Source organism: Mesoplodon densirostris, chromosome 10, assembly GCF_025265405.1.
Source record: "Mesoplodon densirostris isolate mMesDen1 chromosome 10, mMesDen1 primary haplotype, whole genome shotgun sequence".
Taxonomy (NCBI): domain Eukaryota; kingdom Metazoa; phylum Chordata; class Mammalia; order Artiodactyla; family Ziphiidae; genus Mesoplodon; species Mesoplodon densirostris.
The window spans coordinates 64,425,394-64,452,451 of NC_082670.1; the positions used below are offsets into that span (position 1 = coordinate 64,425,394).

General features: G+C 45.7%; 1 protein-coding gene and 1 pseudogene across 1 annotated transcript in view; one reads left to right on the forward strand and one right to left on the reverse strand.

Moving 5' to 3' along the window:
* Positions 1 to 27,058, reverse strand: part of TRAK1 (trafficking kinesin protein 1) — a 120,793-nt gene that overhangs the window by 75,161 nt on the left and 18,574 nt on the right. Inside the window, exon 3 of the mRNA XM_060111473.1 lies at positions 17,629 to 17,823. Within this exon, the coding sequence (XP_059967456.1) occupies positions 17,629 to 17,823 (195 nt within the window). The remainder of the gene's footprint in view (positions 1 to 17,628; positions 17,824 to 27,058) is intronic.
* On the forward strand, positions 4,985 to 8,036 carry LOC132497254 (hypoxanthine-guanine phosphoribosyltransferase-like; annotated as a pseudogene).

A 27,058-nucleotide genomic window follows, 5' to 3' on the forward strand; every position in this document is an offset into this window, starting at 1 on the left:
AGGTGTACAGCAAAGTGACTCAGTTATACATATACATATATCCACTCTTTTTGATGCTAGAGTTTAAACTGTAAACACTGAGTACATGTGTGAAAATTCTGCAAAGACCACTGCTGTACTCTGTTGATGGCTAGCTATTTCAAACCTCTAAAAATTACCTTAAGGTATCGGGCAATCAACCCCTCCAATTTCCTACTATTCTAAGCCCCTGCCCCATACCCCTTGTTTGGGCGGTAGTGGGGGACACAGAGTATTAGACTCCACAACTAAAACTGATTAAGGGGGAAGGATACAATCAGTGGACTGAATAAAGCTCTCCTAAACCTCAAAGAGAAAAGCAGCCATTTCTTAATTCCACCTTTAAAAGAGGGGTCCCTAATCATCCTGCAATCTGTATTCCCACCCATTTGTATTACTTTTTCGGTGCTCACCCTGCAATTTAAGTGTGAGTCGGTAACTCTGACATAAATGATGATTTTGCATCTTTTTCAAAACATATGACTTATCTTTTGTTATTAGTATGGAAAGCTCCCTAGAAGTTTCCCTCATTAAAGATTCGAATGGCAAATAATAAGAGAGACAAAGCAACGCTGTGTGTCTAACTCCTACCTGGCCTCCTCACCAGGAAGTTCAGGACCAGGAGATGAAAGGGCTATTCAAACACTGATTTGCAATTTTAAAGATGCATAAACACAAAGGCAAATTGCCTTCGTTTCCAGACTAACCTGCCGAGGTCAGGAAAGAACCCTAGTTAGACATCTATAAACAAGTAACGACAACATTAGCATATTCTTGAATTCCACTCCCTGTTGTGGGGTTTCCTAAACCAGATTAGTTCTGAGCTTCCATTCCTTTAATTCCCTGCTTTACTTAACTATCTTTAAAACAGGATTACGAAATGTAAGTCAGTTGCCACAGTAAATTCTGTCCCAGTGGCCTTCTCTGCTTCATCCAAATTGGGATGGAGGATAAAGGCAAGTATTTTGCTCAACATAATTCCGACAGTAATTGCAATCAACATTTATTTACCCTTGGACAGATGAGCTGCCTCTTCTTCCATTTTCCTTTTCTGCTGGAAGAAGAGAGATCTGGCTGCCTCGGGGCCAAAAGACTCAACTGAGAAATGGCTGGGTAAGAAAATCCTTCTGATAGACACCCAGATAAGAGCAGGCCTCCTCTCACCCTTCAGATTAACCACCAAGAGTGACTGGCTTCATTTCCTCCGACAAGGGTGTAAACAGAGCTGGACGGTGTCAATTGGGTCAAGACAGTAAGAAACCTTCCTCCCTCACTTCCAGGATGGCTCCATGGGAGCCATGGCCACACCCAGTGCATCCCCGGGCTGTGAGTCAGGCCCTCTGCTGTAACCAATGCTCCGTGATCCTGTGGTCCATACTTTAAAAAGTTCTGGAGGGTTCAGCGAGTCACAAATCTCCAAGAAAACTTCAAGAGGTCAGTGATGGATTCTGAAAAGAAGCACCCCTATAATTGCCTCCTGGAGGTGGGTAATAGGATGGGAACTTGCTTCAAGAATAATGTACCCAAAAGAAAAAAAACTGAGTCATCTTTTCCTTTCACGACCCTGGGAGTTGCCCACCATCATCATTACTCAGGATGTTTAAAGATGCACAGGGACTCAACATGGCAATGTCTTCATCTAATGCTTGGGGATGGTGGGGCTCAGCTAGGGAAGTTTCTCAGCACATTTAAATATCCATTCACCCCCACTAAGAAAGGTTCTTGGCCCTTTTCCTGCAGCCCACAGTCAAGGCAGAAATCAGCAGATAAAGAGATATTTATGTAGTTCTTAGCTTACTAATGAGGCCAGGTCCCAGCCTGTTACATCATTCAGGTTAATCAAATGTAGTCATGTTAGAGAGACTGAAACTCTGGATTCAATTAAAAAGCAGTTAGTTACCTTACCTATTACTGGCTCGTGTGAGGCTGGGAACGTATCATCACTGGGGGAATGGACCCTCTAAGTATATATATATTAATTGTGTCCTTTTTGTGTGTGTCTATGTAAAGGCATAGATTGAGGGTCACTTTAAAGAAGAAATTAAAGATGACAGGTTAACTGTGTCATATACAATTTGATGTCAACACCACAGGAGCCTGAGACTCCTCCCCTGTGGCCTGAGAATGCACCTCAGTGCCATTTCCTGTTGCCTGGAACCTCCTGAGGCCGCTCCAGGCACATAAACTCCACGCAGTCTCCTCTGGAATGTGCCACACCCTCCCTGCACACACAGCAGAGGATACAGGCTCTTCCAGCCCCTCCCAACATCTCCCACCCCCATCTCTGGGAGTCCACAAGGAAAATTCATTTGACTTGTCTGCCAGGTGGGAGGCTGCTTCTGCCTTTTCTCCAGCCTCCCCTGTGCCCCCAAGTCTGGGCTCAGAAAAGGGTGGACTTTCCCAGGGCAGAGGACCATTTCCTGAAGACACTAGTCCCTGAACCCTAACAAGGACCACATTTCCACTTGCGCGCGCGCGCACACACACACACACGCACCACCCCAGAGAGAATTCAATCCCACTGAACTGTGATGCTCACAAGCCCAGCACACACCAACACCACCTCCAAACTGCCAAGGAGCCTCCCACAATCACGAGCCCTGCCCACCTGCTGTCCCTCCGCCACGCCTTCGCAAGGGTCAGAGCCATGGGGTGCTGGTCCCATGGCCCTCCTTCTGCCCATCTCCCCAGAAGATTCCAGGACACCCCCTCCCCCGAAGGAGACAATGGCCCTACACATCCCCACTCTGTTCTGCAGGAGTCATAATTACCGTCTGAGCATTCTTCATAATACCAGTCTAGTTCATAATAATCCGCTTCGATAAATTTCTGCATAGTCAGTATTCTTGCAGAGGAGAGAATGCACTTCACGGCGCCATCGACGTCAAGTGAAACGCTGCCATGCCTCCCCACCCTTCCAAAACACTGGGCAGAAGAGCGTCCCAAAACACGCCAGAATTAAGCTGTGCATTCTTAATGACAGTCTGGAGCCAAAACAGAAAAGGGGCAGTGAAAAGAAGAATTGTGGAGGGTCGGAGGAGCAGAAAGAAAGGCAATTTGCAGAGCTATCAGAGACCCTGGCAGCCCTGCTAATAAAGCGGCACCAGCCAGCAGCCCTGAATGGGAGTAGCCAGAATCGTCCTATCCGGAAGCACAGAAGGTGACGTCAGGGACACACACCACCACCCTGAGGTCTCACTCCAGCCTCGCCTCCCGCTCCCGCTCATCTTTCAATCTCACAGTTGCCATAGAAACAGGCCGGCTCCGAAAAATGATGCAGAGGTGGAGGAAATGTCTTCCAAGGATGCTGGGAGCAGGGGCTGAGAGGTGCCGCGTTGGCAGAAAGGAGGGTGCAGGCAGAAAAGGGGGGCAGCACCAGGGACCCTACCACCATCGTACCCTCCAACAAATGTCAGCACAAGTTTATTTGCTTAATTCTGGGTCACCACAGAATCTGCATTTGAAAAAGGGCACCTTTAAAAATCTGCAACCATTACTTCTTTCCTCAACCTGATTTTAAATATTAAGCATTATTTCTTAAACATTTTAATGACCACCTAAAGGAAATGTAAAATACTTAGAAAATGGAAATGTTTTCGTTTAGATACAGTCCTGTGCTCTGCTCATGCCTTTGCTCAAACTCCTAGAAAAAGAGCCTGCAACATACAAATAGAGAAGAACGCCATTACAAAGGGGCCCGTGCAATATAATAGGCTGTTTTCATGGACATTTATATGTGTAATCAATGTACAAAAATACACACCAGAAGGAAACAGCCCACCCTCAGGAAGGTGGTTCCCTCTGGGGAAAGAGTGTAGGAATGGGACTTGGAAACTGTACTTATAAATGCATCGGTAACGTTTTATTTATTAAAAAAAAAAGTGAAGTTAACATTTATTAGTCCTAAGTGTTTAGCATGTTTGAAGTATTTCTTTTAAATGAGTAATGGGATAATTAAACAGATTTTAGTCTTCCTATAAGGTAAACTCACTCCCTAAAGCAGGGTTTCTCAACCACAGCACTATTGACATTTAGGGTCAGATAATTCTTTGTTGCGGGGGGCTGTCCTGGGCATGGCAGGATGTTTAGCAGCATCCCTGGCCTCTACCCATTTAGGTGCCAGAAGTACCACCCTCTCTCTCTGTAGATGTGACATCCAAAAATGTCTCCAGATGCTGCCAAATGACCCTTGGGAGCAAAATCTCCCTTGGAAAACCACTGCCCTAAAGCAAAACTGCCTACAGAACCTCACCAGCCTGTTAGCCAGGTACTGTAACCGTCTGTTGGTGTCAACAGCAACGAGTGTGCCCTTGATTCAGTTTTCCTTTTAACTTTCTACTCAAGACTGTATAATTTGCGAATGGGTAATAGTAAAAGGACTCTTCAACCACTACTGGGCGGGCAAGCTTCTTTCCTTCCACAGTGACCAAACGGGGACAATTTCCCTTTATCCTTCCAATGGCAAATGATACCTCAGTGAATGAACTTGGAGGAAAAGGCATCCCTCTAGGGCAGGGCTTCCCAGGCTTTAATGAGCATGTGAATTACCTGGAGCTCTTGCTAAAGTGCAGATTCTGATGCAGCAGGTCTGCAGTTGGGCCCAAGATTCTGCATTTCTAACAAGCTCCCACATAATAGCAATGCTGCTGGTCCCCAGACTACACTGGATGGCAAAGCTCTTCAATAGAATAGACAGATTGGGGTGGGGGGTAGATTTTACAGTGTGTGTGTATATGTGTGTGTGTGTGTGTGTGTGTATCTTCCTGTCTGTGTGTGTCTGGTAGAAAATTTAGAGGAAAACTATATAAGTGTGCGTGTGTGTGCGCTCCTCAGACCCTAACTTGGATACACACTTAAAATTTTCTAGGACATTCACCTAATTAAAGTCAGCAGCCAATGATTTTAATTCCTGCTGTAACTGCCCCCATTATCTGAACATATCTCATCTCTCCCTTTGGTCCTTATCATGTCTCTTCCTGGCAATGATGGCACCTCTCAAGAGCCCCACAGCAAACCACCAGGCGACCTCTCAGATGTCATTCCTTGTGACAGGTGAGCTGAGGCTGGTGTCCTAAGGTTTTCCGAGACTTTATTTTTTTAAAGTTCCCTAAGGTGTTTCTAAAAAGATGATTATAGGCCTCATAAATAAACCGATCAACAGTTAACAGGTTCCTCAAAATCAGCAAGTTCAACAAGTTCAATCCAATATTCGGGGCGGGGAGAGTCCAATATTAATTTTCAAAATGAAGACGTAATAAAGGAACAGGAAATACAAACTCCACAAAGCATCAGAGAAAAGTTAGGTGCAGTTAGAAACCCCTTAAGCAAAGACTTGGCACATTTACCTCACAGTGCTATGAATTTCAAAAATATTTTATTCATCCCACATCACCATAAAAGCAAAAATCAATGGATGGATGGATGGATGGTCAACTAATGGCAGGCAGTTTAGCTTCATAGCTAAGAGCAGAGCTTTTGGAGTTGGGCGGCCTGAAGTTTGGTCCAGGATCCTCACTTCCCATCTCTGTGACCTTCTTAGACACCTGAGTCTTATCTGCTCAATGGGGTGACTATAATACCTGCCGCATAGATGGGGCGAGGCGTTAATTAATTAATGCACGGCAGAGCACTTAGCACAGCACCTGGGACAAAGTGAGTTTGCAAGAAATGTTAGTTGGGATCATCTTCATCACTCTAATTCCTTAAAAAAGGAAACAAGCCGGTACGAGCAATTAAAAAGAGAGTACAATTTTCTAAGCTGTAATTAGGGAAATGAGGCAGAAACGTCATTTACTAGCTTTTCCTAGCATAATTCATTAGAAGGCATTGAGTTCACAGTAATGAGCAGAAGTGGCAATCTGGGGCCACTTACAAATTACTGAACACAACTTACATCATATCCGAAGACTGCATATACCCAATTGACTTTTTTTTTTTTTTAATTTATTTTTTGGCTGCATTGGGTCTTTGCTGCTGCGCGCGGGCTTTCTCTAGTTGCAGCGAGCGGGGGCTACTATTCGTTGTGGTGTGCGGGCTTCACATTGCTGTGGCTTCTCTTGTTGTGGAGCACGGGCTCCAGGCACAGGGGCTTCAGTAGTTGTGGTTCGCGGGCTCTAGAGCGCAGGCTCAGTAGTTGTGGCACATGGGCTTAGTTGCTCCACAGCATGTGGGATCTTCCCAGACCAGGGATGGAACATGTGTCCCCTGCATTGGCAGGCGGATTCTTAACCACTGCGCCACCAAGGAAGTCTCCCAATTTACTTTCTTAGAAAATGGGAAAGAAAGCAGAATGTGTATGAATAAGGAAACAGCATCATTTATGGGTGAATTTTATGGGCCTTGAGCAAGTTTTAAATTGAACCTCTATACCAAAACTGCCATGTGATAGGCTCAGAAGGAGGCAGTAATCCATCCACAACTCTGCAGAGATGGTTCCAAGGTTAAAATCCAGGTTTCTCTGCCTTCAAAGCCACACTTTCCTCCAACATTCCCATGACTCGAGAGAGTTACAGCCCTTCCTTGGCCCAGGCTGACTGCAGCTGAGGAAGCACCTCCTCCTCCGATGTTCCTGGGCTCCCCCCATCACTGCCCAACCCCAGGAGGATGAGGAATCGGGACTGGTCCCAGGAGCAGTCTCAGAGAAGACCCCCTCACTCACCCTCATGTTCACACAACACTTTTTTTTTTTTTTTGCCGTACGCAGGCCTCTCACTGTTGTGGCCTCTCCTGTTGCGGACCACAGGCTCCGGACACGCAGGCTCAGCGGCCATGGCTCACGGGCCCAGCCACTCCGCGGCATGTGGGATCTTCCCGGACCGGGGCACGAACCCGTGTCCCCTGCATCGGCAGGCAGACTCTCAACCACTGCGCCACCAGGGAAGCCCCCACACAACACTATTTAAGAAGTGCTGACCGCACGTCAGACAACAGCCCTTTACAGCTCACTCACTCCTCAGACCCCTGCTACCTAATACCCCCTCATTGGGTAGACAAGGAAAGGGGGCTCAGAAAGTTGAAGTCACTTGACCAGGATCACTCAGCAAAAACCAAGAGCAACTGAATCCAAACTGGGCACCAACCACCTCCAAAGCCTTTTCTGTCTATAATTGAGAAAACAGGCCTGGGCTCTAAGCAGCGGCGGCGGCCGGAGCGCTGGGGCGGGCCGCTCTGCTTTCCCAGTGCCTCCCGCTGCGCCGCCGCCTCCTGCTGGGCCAGCTGCCGGCTTCTCCTCCCCAGAGGGCCCTCAGCCCGCACGCCAGCCGGCTCCGGCTCCGTTAAGGCGACCCGCAGTCCCAGCGTCGTGATTAGTGATGATGCACCAGGTTATGACCTAGATTTATTCTGTAGACCTAATCAGTATGCTGAGGATTTGGGAAAGGTGTTTATTCCTCATGGACTAATTATGGACAGGACGGAACGGCTGGCTCGAGATGTGATGAAGGAGATCGGAGGCCATCACATCGTGGCCCTCTGTGTGCTCAAGGGGGGCTATAAATTCTTTGCTGACCTGCTGGATTACATCAAATGAACAGAAATAGTGATAGATCTAGACCTATGACTGCAGACTTCATCAGACTGAAGAGCTACTGTAATGACCAGTCAACAGGTGACATAAAAGTAATTGGTGGAGATGATCTCTCAACTTTAACTGGGAAGAATGTCTTGACTGTTGACGATATAATTGACACTGGCAAAACAATGCAAACCTTGCTTTCCTTGGTCAAGCAGCATAATCCAAAGATGGTCAAGGTTGCAAGCTTGCTGGTGAAAAGGACCCCTCGAAGTGTTGGATATAGACCAGACTTTGTTGGATTTGAAATCCCAGACAAGTTTGTTGTAGGATATGCCCTTGACTATAATGAATACTTCAGGGATTTGAATCATGTTTGTGTCATTAGCGAAACTGGAAAAGCAAAATACAAACCCTAAGATGAGAGTTCAAGTTGAGTTTGGAAACATCTGGAGTCCCACTGAAATCACCAGGAAAATTATCAAATGTTCTAGTTCTGTGGCCAGCTGCTTAGTAAAGCTTACTGAATGTATCCTCTAAGAATTTTATCCGTTTTGTATTTTAGAAAGGTCAGTTGCTGCATTCCCGAACTCTTTATTTGCACTATGAGCCTATAGACTGTCAGTTCCCCTTGGGTGGATTATTGTTTGACTTGTGAATGAAAAAATCGCTTAAACCACACCACTATTTAATGAAAATATTGAAATTGTATCTGTAAGAAACATTTAAAGAGAAGAATATATTAGTTTTTTAATTGGTATTTTAATTTTTATATATTCAGGAAAGAACAGAAGTGATTGAATATTGTTAATTATATCACTGTGCGTTTAGAAAAGAAGCAGTCAGTTTCATATAAGGGACAGCATTTAGAGGTATCGTTATGTCGGATAAACCATATGTTCTGCAATTATTTTAGTACGTTTCAGTAGTATTAACTGTATTTTCCCGTTTGTTCAGATTATTTCTGGAGAATCTTTGTCAACAGTTCCTTTTAAATACAGGTCAAGGAGTTCTAAAAACCTACCACTTTTTGAAGTCTTCAATGTAAAAATCCTTAAAATAAAGGCTGTCTCTTTAAAAGAAAAAAAAATTATTGAGAAAACGTGCAAGGAGTATTCACAAATAAAATTTGAAAGAAAAAAAAAAGAAGGGATAGAATTAAAGGAGATAACTCAAGTTGGCATCGCACAGAGAAGACAAATTGAAAAGATATTTTTAAGAACGATATTAAAAATGATCAGGAGAGTAAGAGTTAAGTTAAAATTACCAATGTGTCTTTTATGATATTAAAAAAAATTCTATAGGCATACCTCAGAGATCCTGCGTTTTTGGTTCCAGACCACTGCTTTCATAAACCAAATATCGCAATATAGCAAGTCACATGAAATTTTTGGTTTCAAAGTGCATATAAAAGTTATGTTTATACTATACTGTAGTCTATTAAGTGTGCAATAGCATTATGTCTTAAAAATATGTACATACCTTAATTTAAAAATAACTTATTGCTAAAAAAAATGCTAACCATCATCTGAGCCTTTAGCAAGTGGTAATCTTTTGGCAGCAGTAACATCAAAGATCTCTCATCACGGGCCTCCCTGGTGGCGCAGTGGTTGAGAGTCCACCTGCCGATGCAGGGGACACGGGTTCATGTCCCGGTCCAGGAAGATCCCACATGCCGCGGAGCGGCTGGGCCCGTGAACCATGGCCGCTGAGCCTGCGTGTCCAGAGCCTGTGCTCCACAACGGGAGAGGCCACAACAGTGAGAGGCCCGCGTACCGCAAAAAAAAAAAAAAAAAAAAAAAAAAAAAAAAAAAAAAGATCACTCGTCACATCACCATAACAAATATAATAATAATTTAAACTTTTGAAATACTGAGAGATTTATCAAAATGTGACACAGACACACAAAGTGAGCAAATGCTGTTGGAAAAATGGTGCTGACAGATTTGTTCGTTAAAAAACCTTCAATTTGGGGGGGCTTCCCTGGTGGTGCAGTGGTTGAGAGTCCGCCTGCTGATGCAGGGGACACGGGTTCATGCCCCGGTCTGGGAAGATCCCACATGCCGCGGAGTGGCTGGGCCCGTGAGCCATGGCCGCTGAGCCTGCGCGTCCGGAGCCTGTGCCCCGCAACGGGAGAGGCCACAGCAGTGAGAGGCCCGCGTACCGCAAAAAAACAAACAAACAAAAAAAAACCTTCAATTTGTAAAAAACGCAGTAATCTGCAAAGCACAATAAAACGAGGTAGGCCTGTATTGCCAGCTCTGTCAAGAAAGCGGCCCAACTAGGACACTATTCCACCCATCCCCAGCACATCAACATTCTGGTGCCCAGATATGGGTTAAATCTTAACAGGGCTCCTTGGAGAGTTGCTGATTCCACGTCTTTCGGCAGGAAAATTCAAGACAGGCCTGCAGTAGCATGTTGCACAAAAGCAAAAGACCACTCCAGAAGGTCTGGGGTAGAAGTGATAAGGCATAGGAGCCTGCTTAAAAGGACATCATCAGCCAGCTTGTGATAATTCGAACATCAAAAAGAAAAGATAGCTAATAACAGTTCAAGGAAACGGGTTGAGTCTGTAAAGGCCATGAATATCAATGAATATGAAAATAAAAAGGGCAACCAAGTGAACAAGGCAACTGATATACTGCCTTAGGGAAAGGGGAAAATAATAGAGAGACGTTTTTAATCCATCTTAAGAAGTAGGGGAGGGCGGGTGTGTATGACTGTTCTGTTTCTGGCACTAATATCTTTTATAAAGCACTGTATGAACATTTCTCTAAGTAGGGTGGCTATGAATAAGCCAACCACATATGGAATGAGGAGGTAGGTAAAAGAATAGAAAAACTTCATGTTGTGGCCACAACTACACCCAGGTAGGAGGAGGATCAGATCCTGGGCTGCAAAGTTAGTTATATATTGTCTTTTGTAAGCATTTAAGAAACTCTAATAGATTTGGTCTGCAAAGTTAAGAAGACTCGAATTAAAGAAACTTGTAACCAAAGTTAAATGTGTAAAAGAATTTAATAAAATTTCTGAGTTTCTAATTATTAGTTGTGTGAACACGTAAGTATTCACATACACAATTTAAGAGACTCATATGCATATATATATACATATAAGAATTTTAAAGTTATTCAATACATATTAAAAATGACTAAATGCTAACAATTTTGGATTAAATTACTACTGATGCAGTTATGAGTCTGCAGATAACTGCAAATTATGAGTTTCTGATCTTAATTTTTTAAAACACTGCCACTACCAGCCACTGAGCTCCTGTGGCAGAAGGCAGGCTGCTAACGAACAGCTTGCTGTCAACTACCCCCTCCCAAACCATCCCCACCTCATTTCAAGCACAGGAAAAGCAGGCACCCATCCCACCTCCAGGGAGAAGGTGGGGACAGCACAAAGGCAGGAGACGGCACCCAAGAGAGACCTACAGACTCAAGTGCACCCCAGCCTGGATGCAGTCCTCATTAAAATCACTCATACATCTGAGAAGGATACAGAGAAGAAACAAGAGTTCGGATATGTTGCATGGTTCCAAGTTTGCTTCCTGCAGCCTGGGAGGGCTGCACAGGGCATCTCACGCCTGGGACCAGCAGGTCATGTAGCAGACGTCACAGGTTTCAAAACACAAACCAGAAGCTCAGAACACAAACCGTACCTCAGAACCACTACGGCCTGAGCCCATCACCCAGGAGGGGCGGATGGGCTACAAGCTGAGCTGTCATGTCAATTTCCCGCCTGAGTCCGTTCCAACTTTGTCTTAGACATGCTGGATTCACATCAAAAGGAAAACGGTCAATCTGTACAGAATTGCTTGCCAAGCATTTCTGTTCTTAAAAGAAAAAGCAAAGATAAATCAGCATTGGAATCTGGAATGAAGAGAAAGAGTGAAAGCTGGCAGGTGGCAGGTGACAAAGTAGGCCTAAGGGTCACAGGGTAATCTGCTCACTGGGATAAGTAGCTGGCTGCCCTGCTCACCAGACACTGTGCCCAGGGCTCCTGGTCCCGGTCAGCACCCTGCATAGATGTGGCTGCTTTGGACCTTCAGAGATAAGCTCCTTCAATTCTCCCGGACGCCTGGTGCCCAGGCCCATGCCTGGAGGGGAATGGCGGGGAGGTGGCGCCTTGACCGCGTGTCGCTGACATGTGGGGAGTGATGGTGCAGCCAGAGCTTCTCTGCTTCCACCTTTGACCCTGCAGACCTCTGTGTAGCTAAAAGCAATGAAAATGGGCCCGAGGAAGAGCCCACTCACATGAGGAGCGAGCAAGAGAGGAGAGAAGGCACAATTCCAGGGCTCACTGAGGTCCTCACCTGGAAACAAAATTGCCTGAGGTCTTGAGAGCAGCAGAAAGGACACAACCAGTACGCGGGCCTTTACATGAGAGAAACTCACTGGCAACTATTTATAAATATATTATAATGTATACATTTTAGTATTATTTTTGTTAGCAAATGATAACGAAATGTTTTCTCTGGCTATTAGTTCCCTTCTCCATCCCCTGTACAACCTCTCCTGACCCCCATCTTTTATCTTTCCTTCCTTCTTTCAACCCCACCTACCACAATGTTTGTCAGTGCTCCACATGGCACCCCTCCCGCAAACACACACACACACACACACCCCGTGTTTTCTCTTAGGTCACCATCTCATATAACTTTTGACCCCTCCCTTTAGAAGGTCAGCATTGTGTGTTATTTATCCATTTAATTTGCACAGGCTCAGTGCATATTGTGGTGCCTTTATTTTTGTTTCACTTACGATTTTAGTTAGATGAAGGCAATCTTTGGAAGGGGGCAAGAAACAAAATGATATTTCTATTCTATACGTTGTTTTTAATTTTGCTTTGTTTTTACAAAAAAAGATAAAAAAGGAGAAAAACTTGTTTTTTAATTTGAAGAAGATGCCTTTCCATTTTCTCTTATTTAAGAAGCACTTATTAAGTACCTATTTAATACAAGGCACTGGGCTGAGGACTCTGGCCTATTCAAACATGAAGTGGACATGGGCTGTACAATGATGGTTGGACTAGATCAACGGTCTTTGGTTTTTTTGCCATTGTTTAAATTAAATTTTACAAAATTAAAATGGGACGGGGAGCTGGTTTAACATGCAGGTTCCCAGACCCCATTCACTCCTCCCACACAAGCAAGGTAGACAACTCAGTACAGGATGCCAACAGAGGGCCTCAAGGGCATCGTGTGTTGGCCCAACCTGGTGCAAAGTCCCTGGTTAGATAATGAAAGAAAATCAATAATCAGATGTCTTTGCTTCCTTAGCCAGAGAACCTCAGCTGAAACTCAAACAAGTCAAGCTCATGAAAGATTACAGGTACATACCAGGCACTCAATAAATACTTGTTGACTGACTCATTAATAATACTTTACAGCAAAAGCAAACAGTGAGATGATATCTTGAAACTCTTATTTGCTTCATAACCTTCTCTTCTTAGGAAAAGGATTGTTCCAGATAAACTCAGAGGTGAAGTTGTCAGCAGATCATTTGCGCTTGAGACAGAGAGAGATTTCTTCTCTCGTCCAATGCTCCTTAACCAAAAAGTTAACAAAAAGCACAGCCCTTAGAAAAGGAATCAGAAGGAGCCATAACTACCTACATACCAACACAGCAACCCTCATGGCTGGTGTCCACTGAATGTTATGAGACTAGAAAAATCTACAGCACACAGAGTCATCTCCACTTGAATTCAGGGAAGCATAACCTATAGACCACAGGACGCAGGGGCAAAAATCACAGGGAAGAAGGAAACCTCATCTTGAAATTAAGCTACATCAGGCTAAGTTTCACTTGGGACAGTGACCTTGAGTGAAAGAAAATGAATTTTGAATATGTCGGACACATTTTTATAAATAAATAAGCTACTGACATATTCTAAAGCTGAGGGTTTGCTTTTTTCACGTTTACTAAATGTGTTTTATTCCTAAACTAGAATTTTTTTCTTATTTAGTTTCTCTGAGAGAATGGCTAATTATGACATAAAGTGAGACCAGACAACCTAGGTTTGAAACTCAGCACCCCACCTTACTAGCTGTGTGATTTGGGGCAAGCTCCTTAACTTCCCTGGGCCTCAGTATCCTCATCTGTAGAATAGGGATAGCAAGACTATTTTATTCAGAGGTCACTGTGAGAATTAAATGAGATACTTGTAAAGCATTAAAAACAGTGCCTGGGGACTTCCTTGGTGGCGCAGTGGTTATGAATCCTCCTGCCAGTGCAGGGGACAGGGGTTCGAGCCCTGGTCCGGGAAGATCCCACATGCCGCGGAGCAACTAAGCCCGTGTGCCACAACTACTGAGCCTGTGCTCTAGAGCCCGCAACCCACAACTACTGAGCCCACACACCACAACTATTGAAGCCCGCGCGCCTACAGCCCGTGCTCCGCAACAAGAGAAGCCACCACAACGAGAAGCCCGTGTGCAGCAACAAAGACCCAACACAGCCAAAAATAAATAAATAAAATAAAACAGTGCCTGGCACACAGTAAGACTATCCTTTCTTCCTGTTGCACCATCGAATCCTAAATGCTCCATATTTATGGGTACATTTGCTGTGTGGGTCATTTTCATTTTCTGTGTTTCTCAGACTCAACAGGAGTGAAAATCCACTTGACTGTTGAAATTTGTCTGAAAAGGTCATTCTACCACCTGGTAAAGGTAGAAACCCCAAAGCTTTCTTGCCTCTTCTTAACAAGCCAGGTGAGGGCCAGATTTAAAAGGCAAAGCATTGTTTCGCTCCTCTGGGGGATGACATGTAGGAAAGGGAGATGAGTTTTATCCCACCCAAGGTGTCCACTCTGATCTGTGTAGCAATGGTGTAGGTGACCCTCTTGTCCAATGGTTCTCACCTGGAGGAGCGTATCAAAACCCCCTGGGGAACCACTTACCCTGATTCCCAAAGAGAACCACTGCCCTGATTGATGCAGAAAATAAATCTAAAATGAAAGGAAGGTTTACGTTGTCTTCCCACACACCTCACAACTGATTTAATACACTGGTGAGTCACAGTGGTGTGAACCATGGCGTGTCCTGGGTTACACGTGTTAACAAACACATGAAATCCAAAAAGGACACCAGGTACAGAACAGGGCTCCTAACCTCTAACCTCTGCTTCCACTGACCCCTGGGCCAGTCTGGCAAGGCTCACAGACCCCTCCTCAGAAGAAAGATTTAGAGACATAAAATAAAATACAAAGGACTACATAGGAAACCAATTGTATCTCAATGCAGTTATTAAAACTTCAAAAAGAAGTCTGCAATACAAGTGCCTCTTTATCAATGCACATTAAATAAGATCAGCACATCTAATAATGAATGTAACTTCAAAGCAGTGATGAGTAAACACCTTATTTCTTCTGTATCTGCTTCTTCTGTAGCATGACATGAAAATATCTGTGATTTCTACTGGTGACAAAGTCACAGGCCCTGGTAATACCACTGTGCTTTGTTTTTTCTATGTTCATAATGAAAGCAAATGCTGCATTTCAGTTAGAAGTTCATGAAATTAAGGATGTAATTTTTTTTCCTTTACAAGTTAACAGAACTCCAATTTCTCTCTACAGACCCTTTGGGGGTCCCAGGACCTCAGTTTGAAAGCCCTGCTCTAGAGGGCGCTGCATTTAAGTTAAGAGTTAATGCTTGATCATTCATTTAATTGATATTTAGCAAATACTCACTTTGCTCTAAGCGCAGGTACCACAGAAGAAAATACAGAATTAAGGTTAGACTTGAAGGCAACCATGCTCTAAGAAATTTCGGAATCTCTGCTCAATGTTTATTTTGGTTTTCTAATTTTATTATAATTTGTGTTATGCACTGCCAAATCCACCAGGATTTTTTTTTCTCTCTCTCCTTTAAATATATCACTAGAAGCAAAACAAACAAACAAATAATAACAAGCCACAATGTCTGTTCAAGTATACTGTTAAAAGGATTTTAGAAGCTATAGATCAGTGTTATGGAATAAATACTACGAGCCCTCCACACCTCAATTTCCTTGATAATAAAATCAGCCTGGCCCAAACTGTAGACATTTTACAGGGATGAGATGAGCCAATTCATATGAAAGGTCTCTGACAACAGTGAAGTATTATCCTTGGGTGGTGTTCCAATCATACTGTGAATGTAAGTGATTAATCAGTGTGTGTGTGAGGGACCCGGGAGCCTCCCTCAGCAGAAATGGCCAAGTGGAGTCCTGCAGAATCATAGGAGGGTCTGTTAAGGAAGAGTAAGTAACACACAGGGATTTCTGGAAAAATAACTCTGCTGTGAATTCTACTGTGAAGCAGTGTGGAGAAACCAAATACGAAACCTACCAGGGAGGTCACCCAGGACGCAGTTTTCCACAGAATACCACATCTCCCTGGGCATACAGATACCGTGAGTAAACAAAAGTGACTTGTAATGAGCCTCCTCTAGGCTACAAGATACACCGGAAGTTCTGAAGCATCAACTTGACCATTAGTTCAAGTCTAATGTGCTTCATATCTGCCCTCATGTAGATTATTCTATTTTTACTCCTATCAAGACTGATGGTCTGCAGTGCTCACAAAGAGACTGTAGGGTTTGCACGAAGTATAAAAACACAGGCCAATTTAAACAAAATTCCTTCCTTACTAATATCTAATAGAGAAAATGTGAAAATAGCCCAGTTACGTGCTAAAGAAGAAACTTACAAGTTCGACTTGTTTATTATTAATGATTTCACAAATTCAAGAGTATTGGAGATTGGTTTGTATTAGCAAAAATAATTACAGAAAATTTTACAGATGCACAATAAGCTGGGTTTTTTTTTCTTTTTTTCCCCACTTTTATTTATTTATTTATTTATTTATTTATTTATTTTGAATAAGTCGGTTTTCAACCAAGTTATCTCTAAGTAGAAGCAGGACTGTTGTACTTTTTTTTTTGTTTAAGGTGACACAATGCTACATGGGTATGTAAATGATGTCACTTTGAAAGTGACATCACTAATTTAGACTAGGTTCAAATTAACTTGAATTTTAAGTCAGGAGGGTCAAAACAAAAGAGAACTGGTCTTACCAATCTCACAGGGCTGCCATGAATTTCTAAAGAGAAAAATTACATCAAAATTACATCTTGAGTGAACCTCAGAAATATCATTGTGTTGTAAATCAACTACACCTCAATCTAAAAAAAAAAGCAATATCACTGGTATGAATATTTTTAATTATCATATATTTTTCAAACCTGCAAAATCAAGTTTCACATCCTTGTCATCACAAACACACTGAAAGAAGCCCCACCTAGTGTACTGCTCACCCTACTAGGTGTCAGCTCTGCAGCCCACGGCAGGACCAGTTTGCTGCTGCAGCAACATCTTGCCTCTCCCGAATAACCAGCTTAGTGGCCTTTCACACAGAAATCAGCAGCCTTGATATCTCAGGCTATGTCCTATAAATACTGAGCAGCCTAGAGATTCCCCCCCCAATACCTTGGGTTTTAAATGCAGACAAGCTCCTCCCCAACACAAGTTTCTAAGGACTTACATGGAAGGAAATGGGAGCTTATTTTTTTTTTGGCCCTGGCTAGGGAAGTCCCTGGGAGCATTTTCTTTTTTTTTTTTTCCCCATCTGTTTTTTTTGCTGTTGTTAGTAAGCTTTTATTTAGTTAGTTTTTGGAATTTTTTTTTTTATACAGCAGGTTCTTATTAGTTATCTATCTTATACATATTAGTGTATATATGTAAATCCCAATCTCCCAATTCATCCCACCACTGCCACCCCCCCTTCCCCGCTTTCCCCCTTTGGTGTCCATATGTTTGTTCCCCATATCTGTGACTCCATTTCTGCCCTGCAAACGTGGGAGCATTTTCTATTCTTCAATAAGGTTAAGAGAAAGCTGGTTCAAATGAAAACTCATACTTGTCCCCACTACTCTGACATTTCTATCCAGAAGACTCAAAGTCAAGGCCTTTTATGGGGCTAAATCCCACAGCCACATTTCTTCAAGTACTTTCCACAGATGGCAGGCTTCAAGATGCAGCAGCCAGTACAGGCGCTCACGTGCGGCCATGGCTAAGGACGACAGGGCATCACAAGAAAGGGGAATCACTCACGGAAGTACTTCAGCGTCTCCTCAATCTGCTCAGTCGTGAGGTCAATGTTGGCATCTGGAGAAATGAGGGGTGTATGGAGCCAGTCGTCGTGGTCATAACCGTAGATGGTATCAGCTCTTAGCTTGTAATGGGGCAGCTGCTCCTCCAGCAGGCTGATGATCTCAACTTCCGGAAGGTCAGTGCTGTTGCACACGTCTGGAGGGGAGAAGATGGAGAGATGAAAGCCCGACCTGGTGGTGGCCCCGCCGCTGCTAGTGACCTAATCCTGGGGCCTACAGCCAGTGTCTTGGCTACTTACCCGCAGCACAGAGAGGCCAGATGAGGCCACATCAGAGATCTTTTTCCAATTTAAGTTCTACTCTTGAAACTAGGAGTTATGCATGCTTACTGCAAGACCTACCTGAAATAGTTCCTGCTTGTTTAGCCGCCCACTTTCTGTGAAGTAAAGCCAAAATTCTTGTGCTTTCACCATTTGGGCTAAGTCTTTCTTTCCAACTCTTTCTCTGGCCATTCTCTCAATGACTCTACAATTAAGCCAAACCAGTTATAATTTCACCAATATGCCAAACTTCTTCCTGCCACTATTTTACCATTCAAACCATGTCTCCGCATAGATAAGATCTTGCCTTCGTTTAATTCATTCATTCACCTGTTCATCCTCCTGCATTTCCTTCCATCCACCCATCCATCCATCCATCATCATCCAACTATATCCTGAGTCCCACAGTCACAGGAGACATGATGGTAAACGCAACAGTCATGGTCCTTGGCAATGCCTTTGCAATGCTTGTATCCTCATGGGGCTTCCAGCCATTAAAACAACAAGTGCCCCTCCATCAAGGCACAGCTTGAATACCACCACCCCCCGACAGGATGGTGTTTTGAGCATACCAGGCAGTATTAACCTGTCTTCCTCAGGAAGAATATGGACACCTTTGCCCAGAAGAAGGGCTATGCCAGAGACTTACCAAAATCCCCATCTCCTTCGTATTTAATAAGAAGGCTGCATGGCAGCCAAAAAAATTATGGAATCACAGGTAAAGAGAGCGTTCAGTGGCCAACTTCCCCCCTTCTTGGGCAGGAGCCCAGGGAAAGCACCTGCTAGCTGCCCCCCACAAACCTCCTACCACCCCACGCTAACCCTTCTTACTTAATTCAACATATAAAGCTTCACTACGGGACATTTCGACTCAGGAAGTCCACATGGCTTTTCAAGTGCTTGCGGAAAGAGTTATAAGTGGAAAGACATCTCAAACTCTACTTGGAGCTCTGGGGACTGGAGGGGGACATGTGAACGCTCAGGATTCTCTGCCTCATGTGGGAAATGTCACAGCCAGCACACTTGGCATTTCAGCCAGCCCCCACCAGGCTGGAGCTGCTCAGCCACTCTGCAAAGGTCTGCGGAGAACAGAGTAATGCCCTCCCCTCGGCCAGAGCCAGCAGCCCAACCTCAAGGCAGAAGATGTCTCGTATCTCTTTATCATCTCCCGCCAACGACAAAACACCCTCCAAAAGGCTCCAGCTGAGCTCCTAACTAAGGAGATATTTCCTCGTCTCACAGTCGAGTGGGGAGTAAGTTCCCGCAAAGCTCATCTCGAGGTGAGGCCTCACAACCATAAAATGACCAGCATCTGGCTGAGGGGATACAGGGTCAAGGAGGGATGACACCCGAACGATGGCATCTCTTGGCTAACCATAGATCTGCTCCACAAAAGGCCACGCCAGCCTGTCCCTAGGAGAACAGGCAGGGTACCAACACATTCCTGCGTGACACACCCACACAACAGGCTAGAATCTTCTGGTGCCACTGCCATTTGGTGGTGGGAAAGGCAACAGACTCCAAAAAATAAAAATAAAATCCCTTCTAAGAACACCGTGTCACTTGTGAGCACACTGGCAGCTGCTCAAACGCTGAGATTTCCCTGTCCTTCCAGGTTCCCAGGGCTGAAGGTCATCATATTTACAGTGTGGGTCCTTGTGCCCAAGAGGTATCGTTTTCCTTAAAGCGTATGATGACCAGTGAGATCAAGTATCCAAAGGTGAGGCTGTGTCAAAAAGTCTTTTTAAAAATACTCTGAATATTTGATTTTTCCGTAATGTGACCCACCATGTTAACATCAGCAAGTTTTCAGCTGCCTGGCAGGCCCAGAGAGTTAGGAGACAATTATAAAGACTGCCCAGGGAGCTTTCCTTGACCCTGGCTGCAGAGCTAGGGGCCCCAAGGACCTCCTGTGGAGGGGGACACCATCTCTGCCACATGGAGAAGACACATCTGAGGCCTGAGGTTGGGTAAACATAACATGAGAGCCTTTGAGAATTCCCCTGTTATGCTTTCACCGTGCCACGCACCAAGCCAGGAGCCTTCAGTGCATTCTCTGACCCTCCCGGCAACCCGCGATGTAGATAATATTTGCTCTGACTTATAGGTGAGGAAGCTGAGATTCACAGGAGCTGTGGAATATCTTGTAGGGCAAGGTCACCTGGCTAAATAAGTGGCAGATTGTGTATGAGAAGCCTCAGCCGTCTGACTGCAAGCTGTGCCCTTCCCTCTGCCATCTGCCGCCCACCTCCCAGGCGGGAGCACTAGAAATGCTGGGGGATTCCCAGGCTATTCTCAAAGGGAAGTTTTCGTTCTAAACAGGTACAGATTTCATAAGTATGGTAGAGGTGTCCAGCTAAACACACTGACAAATCAGGGAGGTGTCTGGATGATTTTCCCTTCCAGCGCGTAGGAAGTAAAGCCAAGAACTGAAGCAGCTTGTCTGCTGACTCACCCCCTCCCCTGGCGCTTACTCAAGCTCAGTGCGTGAAAGGGCATTGCTGGCCTCACTTGGAGGAAAGGAACCTTTGAATGCTCTCTACGGTCATCATTTCTCCACTGCTCCAACTCACACTATTAACAAGCTATACTAGGTAGTCTCGGGTAAGTCTCAAACAAAGGGCATCCACTTCCTGAGTGAACCCAGGCCCCGAAAGGTCCATGGCTTCTGGCAGGTCGACAGCAACAGCAGCCCGGAACCCACCGACCCCCAGCCTGTCAAAGCATCAAAGGCCAGGCTCACCCAGGCAAGTCGGGTGGACTTAGGCTCAGCATCCTCTCCTTCGCCAATTACAACAGCCCCATGGATGCCGGCTCCATCTGTGAAAGACACTTTTAAAATCACAGTATTGCCCTGCTTTAAAAGCCTCCCCGCTCCCTATAAAGTGCTTCATGATTCAGCCCGCACTTTCCTAAGACAGAGCCTACTGACTGCTTCCCGATAGCCAATTTCTGCTTCTTTCTTTCGGTAAAGTCACCCCGAAGGTGTGGCTGGGCACACGGCCACGCAGCTAAAAACTACATTTGCCATCTTTCCTTGCAGTAAGGTCTGCCCATATGCCTGGTTAACAGGATGTAAACAGAACGTCCAAGCCAGACCCTATCCAACTGTCGAAATGCAGAGATGGGGTGGTGCTGGAGCCACCTTCAACTGTATAAGTAAAGGCAGCACCTAGGGGGTTACCAGAGCAAACCTGGGTGCCTCGAATCAGCGGATAGGGGCAGCACTCCTGGGCCATCTACCACTTGGACTTTTAAGAGAGAAAGAAATACACATCTACCTTATTAAAGCCACTTCTCGAGGATCCCTTCAGTGAAGCCACACCAACTTTTTGCCATCCTCCAAACACATTTTTGCACAAACCTTGGTTTGGACACCAGCTGTTCTAGCTGTCTGGAATGCCCTTCCCTGCCAGCAAACTCCATGGCAAAATATCAATCAAATTTACCCCATATTTCAAGCTTCCCTTGACCTCTCCCCTCTGGCTATGTATTTAGTACAGAGATTATTTCACTACAATGTTACATGCGTTTTCTAACAGAGAGTCCCTCAGGAGGAGCTCTGAATTACCCCTTAACATCTAACCCAGCCCTCAGCATCACGCTGGGCAACAGGAAGTGCTCAGTAAGCGCTGGATGAATGATGGAAAAAAGGGAGGAAGAATCGGCCACGGGTGGCAAGCCTAGTCGGACAAACACCCAGCCTTTAGCATGGGGGAGGTGGAGCCATCTAGTGTCCAGGTCTTTTCAAGTCTCCCTCAGTATGTTCGTCCAGCATGGAGGAAAGTCCCACGGGGAAGTGAATGGCGCCTCAACCACTCAGCAAACGCAAATCCAATCCAATGTCCAGCATTCTTACAGCACCACCCTGGGAGTAGAACGTAAGACTTCTCTTCACCTCTTCAGAGCTATAACCCTTCCTAGCTCTCTCCAAGGCATAAGGTTTGAAGCGGGTCCTCCTATCCGAGGATGGGGGCTTCACTGAGGGCTGTGGGAGGTGGGAGTGGGCCCTGAGGGTCTGGGGCTGTAGGTCCAGCTACGTCCACTCTCCACCTGACTTGGGCTAGATCCATAACCCCCAGAGGGGGCTTGAAGGAGGCCCCTCCTTCTAAGCATTTGCACTGATGCAAAGGTGACACGCCAGGTTCATGAAACCTGCCAGGCGCCCCAGATGATGCAAACATTTTATAGCAGAGACTGCAGCTCTAAATTAGTGTCCAACGTTTAAAAATCAGAGAATCTTCATGCAAAAATACAGATCCCTAGCCTGTTGGGAAAAGCCAGCATATCTAGGACCACACAGTTATAGGCTCTGAGTGGTGGCCACCTTCAGATGGGCTGGGGGGTAGCTCCACTGGGGTTTCTGGGCCTTCTGCCTGTACACTGGAGCTGAGGGCGCTGGGCCCAGGAGAACAGAGAGCTGCAAGGGACAGGAGGACAGTATCCTGAACACTCCCCCAGGCTCCGGAGATCCTAGGAAAAACAGCAGGGGGAGAGGCGAGGATAAAAGAAGGGAGAGAGTGCAGTGCTGGACAAAGAGGAAAAGCTTGGTCAGAGAAAATCTGGCAAAAATCAAAGTAAGAGAGGAACAGAAGGGCACAGGAAAGGAGGGAGGAGGAAAGCCAGACCCTGAGGCAGGCCAGCCAGCACCACGACTGCCACCTGCTGGCAAGCGCCTGAGGCCCTGGATGCAGCAAGAGCTGCTCCAGGAGTTTGGAGAATGGGCTCCCAGCCCTGGCCCTGCCCCCAACTTCGCCATGTCACCCGCAAGTCACGTCTTGGTTTATCTGGGACTTTGTCTCTCCATCTGTAGAACAAAGGCATCAGGTTGCAGAAAAGCTCTTTTTCTACCCAAAATGTCTCTGAGCCACCAGACCAAGGGCTGTGTCTGGGGGTGGCCGCCACTCCCAGCACACCCTGCGTCCACCGAGGGGGGCCCATAGCACCTGGATATGCCGACTTCTTCTGAGAGGGCGGGGATCTGTATTTTTACATAAGATTCCCTGATTTTTAAATGTTGGACGCTAGTTGAGAATTCTGTAAATACCTGAGGTCAAATTAAACACATGTGCCTCCGGTTTGCACACCGGGGTTTCCCATCCTGGTGTCTAACTCTGGGCCTTGGGAGAAGGTTCCAGACTACACTAAAGGTGACAAGCAAAGAACGTGACCCCAGCCTGTGCTTGAAGAACTTCTGGCTAGGGTCCATAAGCCCCTGTCATTACCCATTAACCTTGGCAGTGACTGCAAACCCATAGCCATGTTTTAAAGTCTTCACAAGACAAGACAGCTCACCTACTCAGCCGCCTGCAAATCATTCTGTACAGAGTTGAAAACAACGCCTTTTTCATGAGTTATTAGGATTAAAGGGCATGAGCTCAGAGACTCACACACAGGCCATACTGGTGCCAGGGACACACGTGATACTTTGCAACTGGTATCTGCCAGACGTCCTTCTGGAAAATTCTTCTCTATCATAGGGTCACATAGTTAAGAGTCTCACCTAAGCTTTGTTGGGGAACTCAGTGTTAGTAATTATTCTCTAGAATACCATAAAAGTTGTGATTTCACCAACCACAAAGGGACCTTTGGAACTAGAAATTACTGGCTCAACCACGTCATTTAATAGAAGAGGGCTGCACTCAGAGAGGCTGAGGAGGTGGCTGAATGTCACAGAGCAGCTAGTAACAGACGTGAGACCGAGGCACGGTCCACTGCATGGCCCCCGCACCAGGAGCCTCAGGAAGCGGCAGGACCACCCCGCAGGCTGACATTCTCCACTGTTTACCCAGCACCCTGCCTGGTAACCAGTAAAGGCTCAATAAACATTTTGCTGAATGATACAAACCACTTGTATCTATTCTTGCATTTCACTTGCTCTCACAAACCAGTAGGCAGTGCAGGGTGAAAAGCAGGAACACATTTACAAACCAGGAAACCAAGGTCCCAAAGGTTATACGAGGAGCCCAAGTCATTCCACTTGGAAGTGGCTGAGCCCACTGCACACACACCCCTGCCCCCCGACACCGTCCCCCCAACTCTAATCCACACACGACTCGCTGCTACTCTCTGCCCCTTGAGAGGATCACCTAGGGAAGGAACCTGCAAGAAAGCATTTCTCCTCCCTTCACTTGTCTGTGGGCATTTCAGCAGAACTGGGGGACCCTCCCGAGAACTGAGTCTGGGGTGATGGTGTCCCGGGGCAGATAGCACTTCTGTAATGGGCTCTTTATACGCTCCTTCGGTTCTACCACAGGCCTTCTCTGCCAGGATCTATGAGGGTGGGATCCAGGAGCTGGCTTTTACATCAAGTTCTCCAGGGGGATCTTGCCCATCAACATTTGAGAGTTGACAGCCCCTTGTGATTTTCATTAACTAAATTTGCTTTCTTTAAAAAAAACTTGATAAATAAGGCCTGTGGCTCAACGTTCAAACGGTCTAAAAGGGCAACGTGGTCCCCTCGCCCGTCCCTCCCACGCACCTGCCCTCTCCCCACTTCCACCCGAGACTTCTCAGATCCCTCCCCAGGGCTAGCGTGAGCTCACACCCAAGCCAGCCTCTCTTACCCAAGCCAGCCTCTCCCAGCCCTGCCACTTACAGAAGGGGACACTGAGGCCCTGCCAGAGGTGCGGGGACCTGGGTGAGGTCTCGTGGCTGAGCAGTGTTGGCACTGGACGCCAGGACTCCTGATGCCTTCCTGTCCCCACCATCCTAAGTTCACCTCCCGACACACTACCTCCTGCTCACATTCCAGCCCCACAGGGACATGACGGGGACAAGATTTCTCTTCTCTTCCTCGATGCCTCGCTGTGAGCAGTAACCGGTGTCTCCAGAGACACTCGCACGGAAGCAGAAAGGCCAAGGAAATCAGGATTCAGAGACAGAAACAAAACCTGACACTGGAAGGGCCGTGGCCTTACCTGCCACCAGAAGTGACTCTTTCTAAGAAAAAAGATAAACAATGACCCCGGTTCAGTTCCACACAGATGGGGTGTCAGGTTCTGAGCTGTGGCTTGATCACACACGACACCAGCTCCCCGTGACAGCAGCACAAACGGAGACGGCCGAGCCGCCCAGCGGCCGCCTTCACAAGCAGGGTCTCCAACACGAGGCTGAAGCGCCACCTTGTGCAACTGAATATGGCCCCGTCCACTCAGACTCGCCAGCGTGTTGTGCAACAGGAGGGCAGGAAGAGGCGGGACAAAGCAAAGTCAGAAGGACCCTGCTATGGAGGCCCCCGGATGTCAAACTGATCGCAGTGTTTTGCAGAAATAGTGACTCCAATGGGCTGGGCACAGAAAGCAGACGATATCACATTACAAGATAGATTGACTCTAACACTAAGACATAAAGTTAGAACTGCACAGAAATTTTATTTTAAAAGGAAAAATTAATGTGTTAATTTTAAGAGTTAAACCTGCAGGAAAACGCTCAAAAAATGGGGTGGGGTGGAGTGGATTAATATTAATTTGAATTTGTTTTACTAGGAAATAAATAGAAAAAAATACTTTGGTTTTCCAATTTTCTTGATAATTTCTCTTAAAAGCGTACATATTATATATCTTATAATTATTAAATTACCAGGCGAAAATATTTACATGAAAATAGCCAGTGTCAGTGTGATTGTAATTAATGTGCTCACAGCTGAATTAGTGTTTAGACAGATGGAGCTGGTGGAAATTGGAACGACACTTGCAGTAAACGGTTTGACAGCATGTTTGGAGAACCAAAATTCTGTCATGACCCTCAAACAAGTAATCTCCCATATGGGATTAAAAATAAGAGCGGAATCCAAAAAATCTGAAGTGCAAAATACATAAGTGTGTTTATAGTACATACCTAATAAAGGTAAAAACACGCATAACCAGGTTCCTTGAAAAGTTAAACAGAATTACCATATGATCCAGCAATTCCACTTCCAGGTATATACCCAAAAGAAGTAAAAGCAGGGACTTGACCAGATATTTGTACACCGTGTTCACAGTAGCATTATCACAATAGCCAGAAGGTAGAAGCAACCCAAGGGTCCATTAGTGGATGAACAGATAACAAAATGTAGTAGATATGTACAATGGAATATTATTCAGCCTTACAAAGGAAGGAAATTCTGACATAAGTTACAATTTGGATGGACCTTGAGGACGTTACACCAAGTGAAACAAGCCAGTCACAAAAGGACAGACAATCTGAATCCTCCTATGGGAGCTGCTAGAGGAATCAAATTCAGAGACGGAATGCAGAAAAGGTGGCTGCCAGGGGCTGGAGGAGGGGGGAAGAGGAATCTGTGTTTAATGGGTGCAGTTGCATCTGGGGAAGATGATGAAGTTCTGGAGATTTACAGAGGTGATGTGTGCACAATGGCTAAAATCGGGCTTCCCTGGTGGTGCAGTGGTTAAGATTTCACCTGCCAATGCAAGGGACCTGGGTTCGAGCCCTGGTCCGGGAAGATCCCACATGCCTCGGAGCAGCTAAGCCCATGCGCCACAACTACTGAGCCTGTGCTCTAGAGCCCGCGAACCACAACTACTGAAGCCTGCGTGCCTAGGGCCCATGCTCCACGACGAGAGAAGCCACCGCAGTGAGAAGCCCACGCACCACAGTGAAGAGCAGCCCCCGCTTGCCTCAACTAGAGAAAGCCTGCACGCAGCAAAAGACCCAACGCAGCAAAAAAAAAAAAAAAAAAAAGGCTAAAATGGTCAACGTTATGTTATGTATGTTTTACCATTATTTTTAAAAAATAAATAAAAGATGACCACTCTATTCATGTTATCTCCCAATGTACGGTTTTTGTTGGTTCTGGTTACAAAGTCACATAACTCCTGTTTTTTTTTTTTTGCGGTACGCAGACCTCTCACTGTTGTGGCCTCTCCCGTTGCGGAGCACAGGCTCCGGACGCACAGGCTCAGCGGCCATGGCTCACGGGCCCAGACACTCCGCAGCACGTGGGATCCTCCCGGACCGGGGCATGAACCCGTGTCCCCTGCATCAGCAGGCAGACTCTTAACCACTGCTCCACCAGGAAAGCCCCTCCTGTTATTTTTAGTGTCCCATTTTGTAGAACACAAAGTTTTTCAGAAGCAAATATATTGTGTTACAGCAAGAATGCCTGTA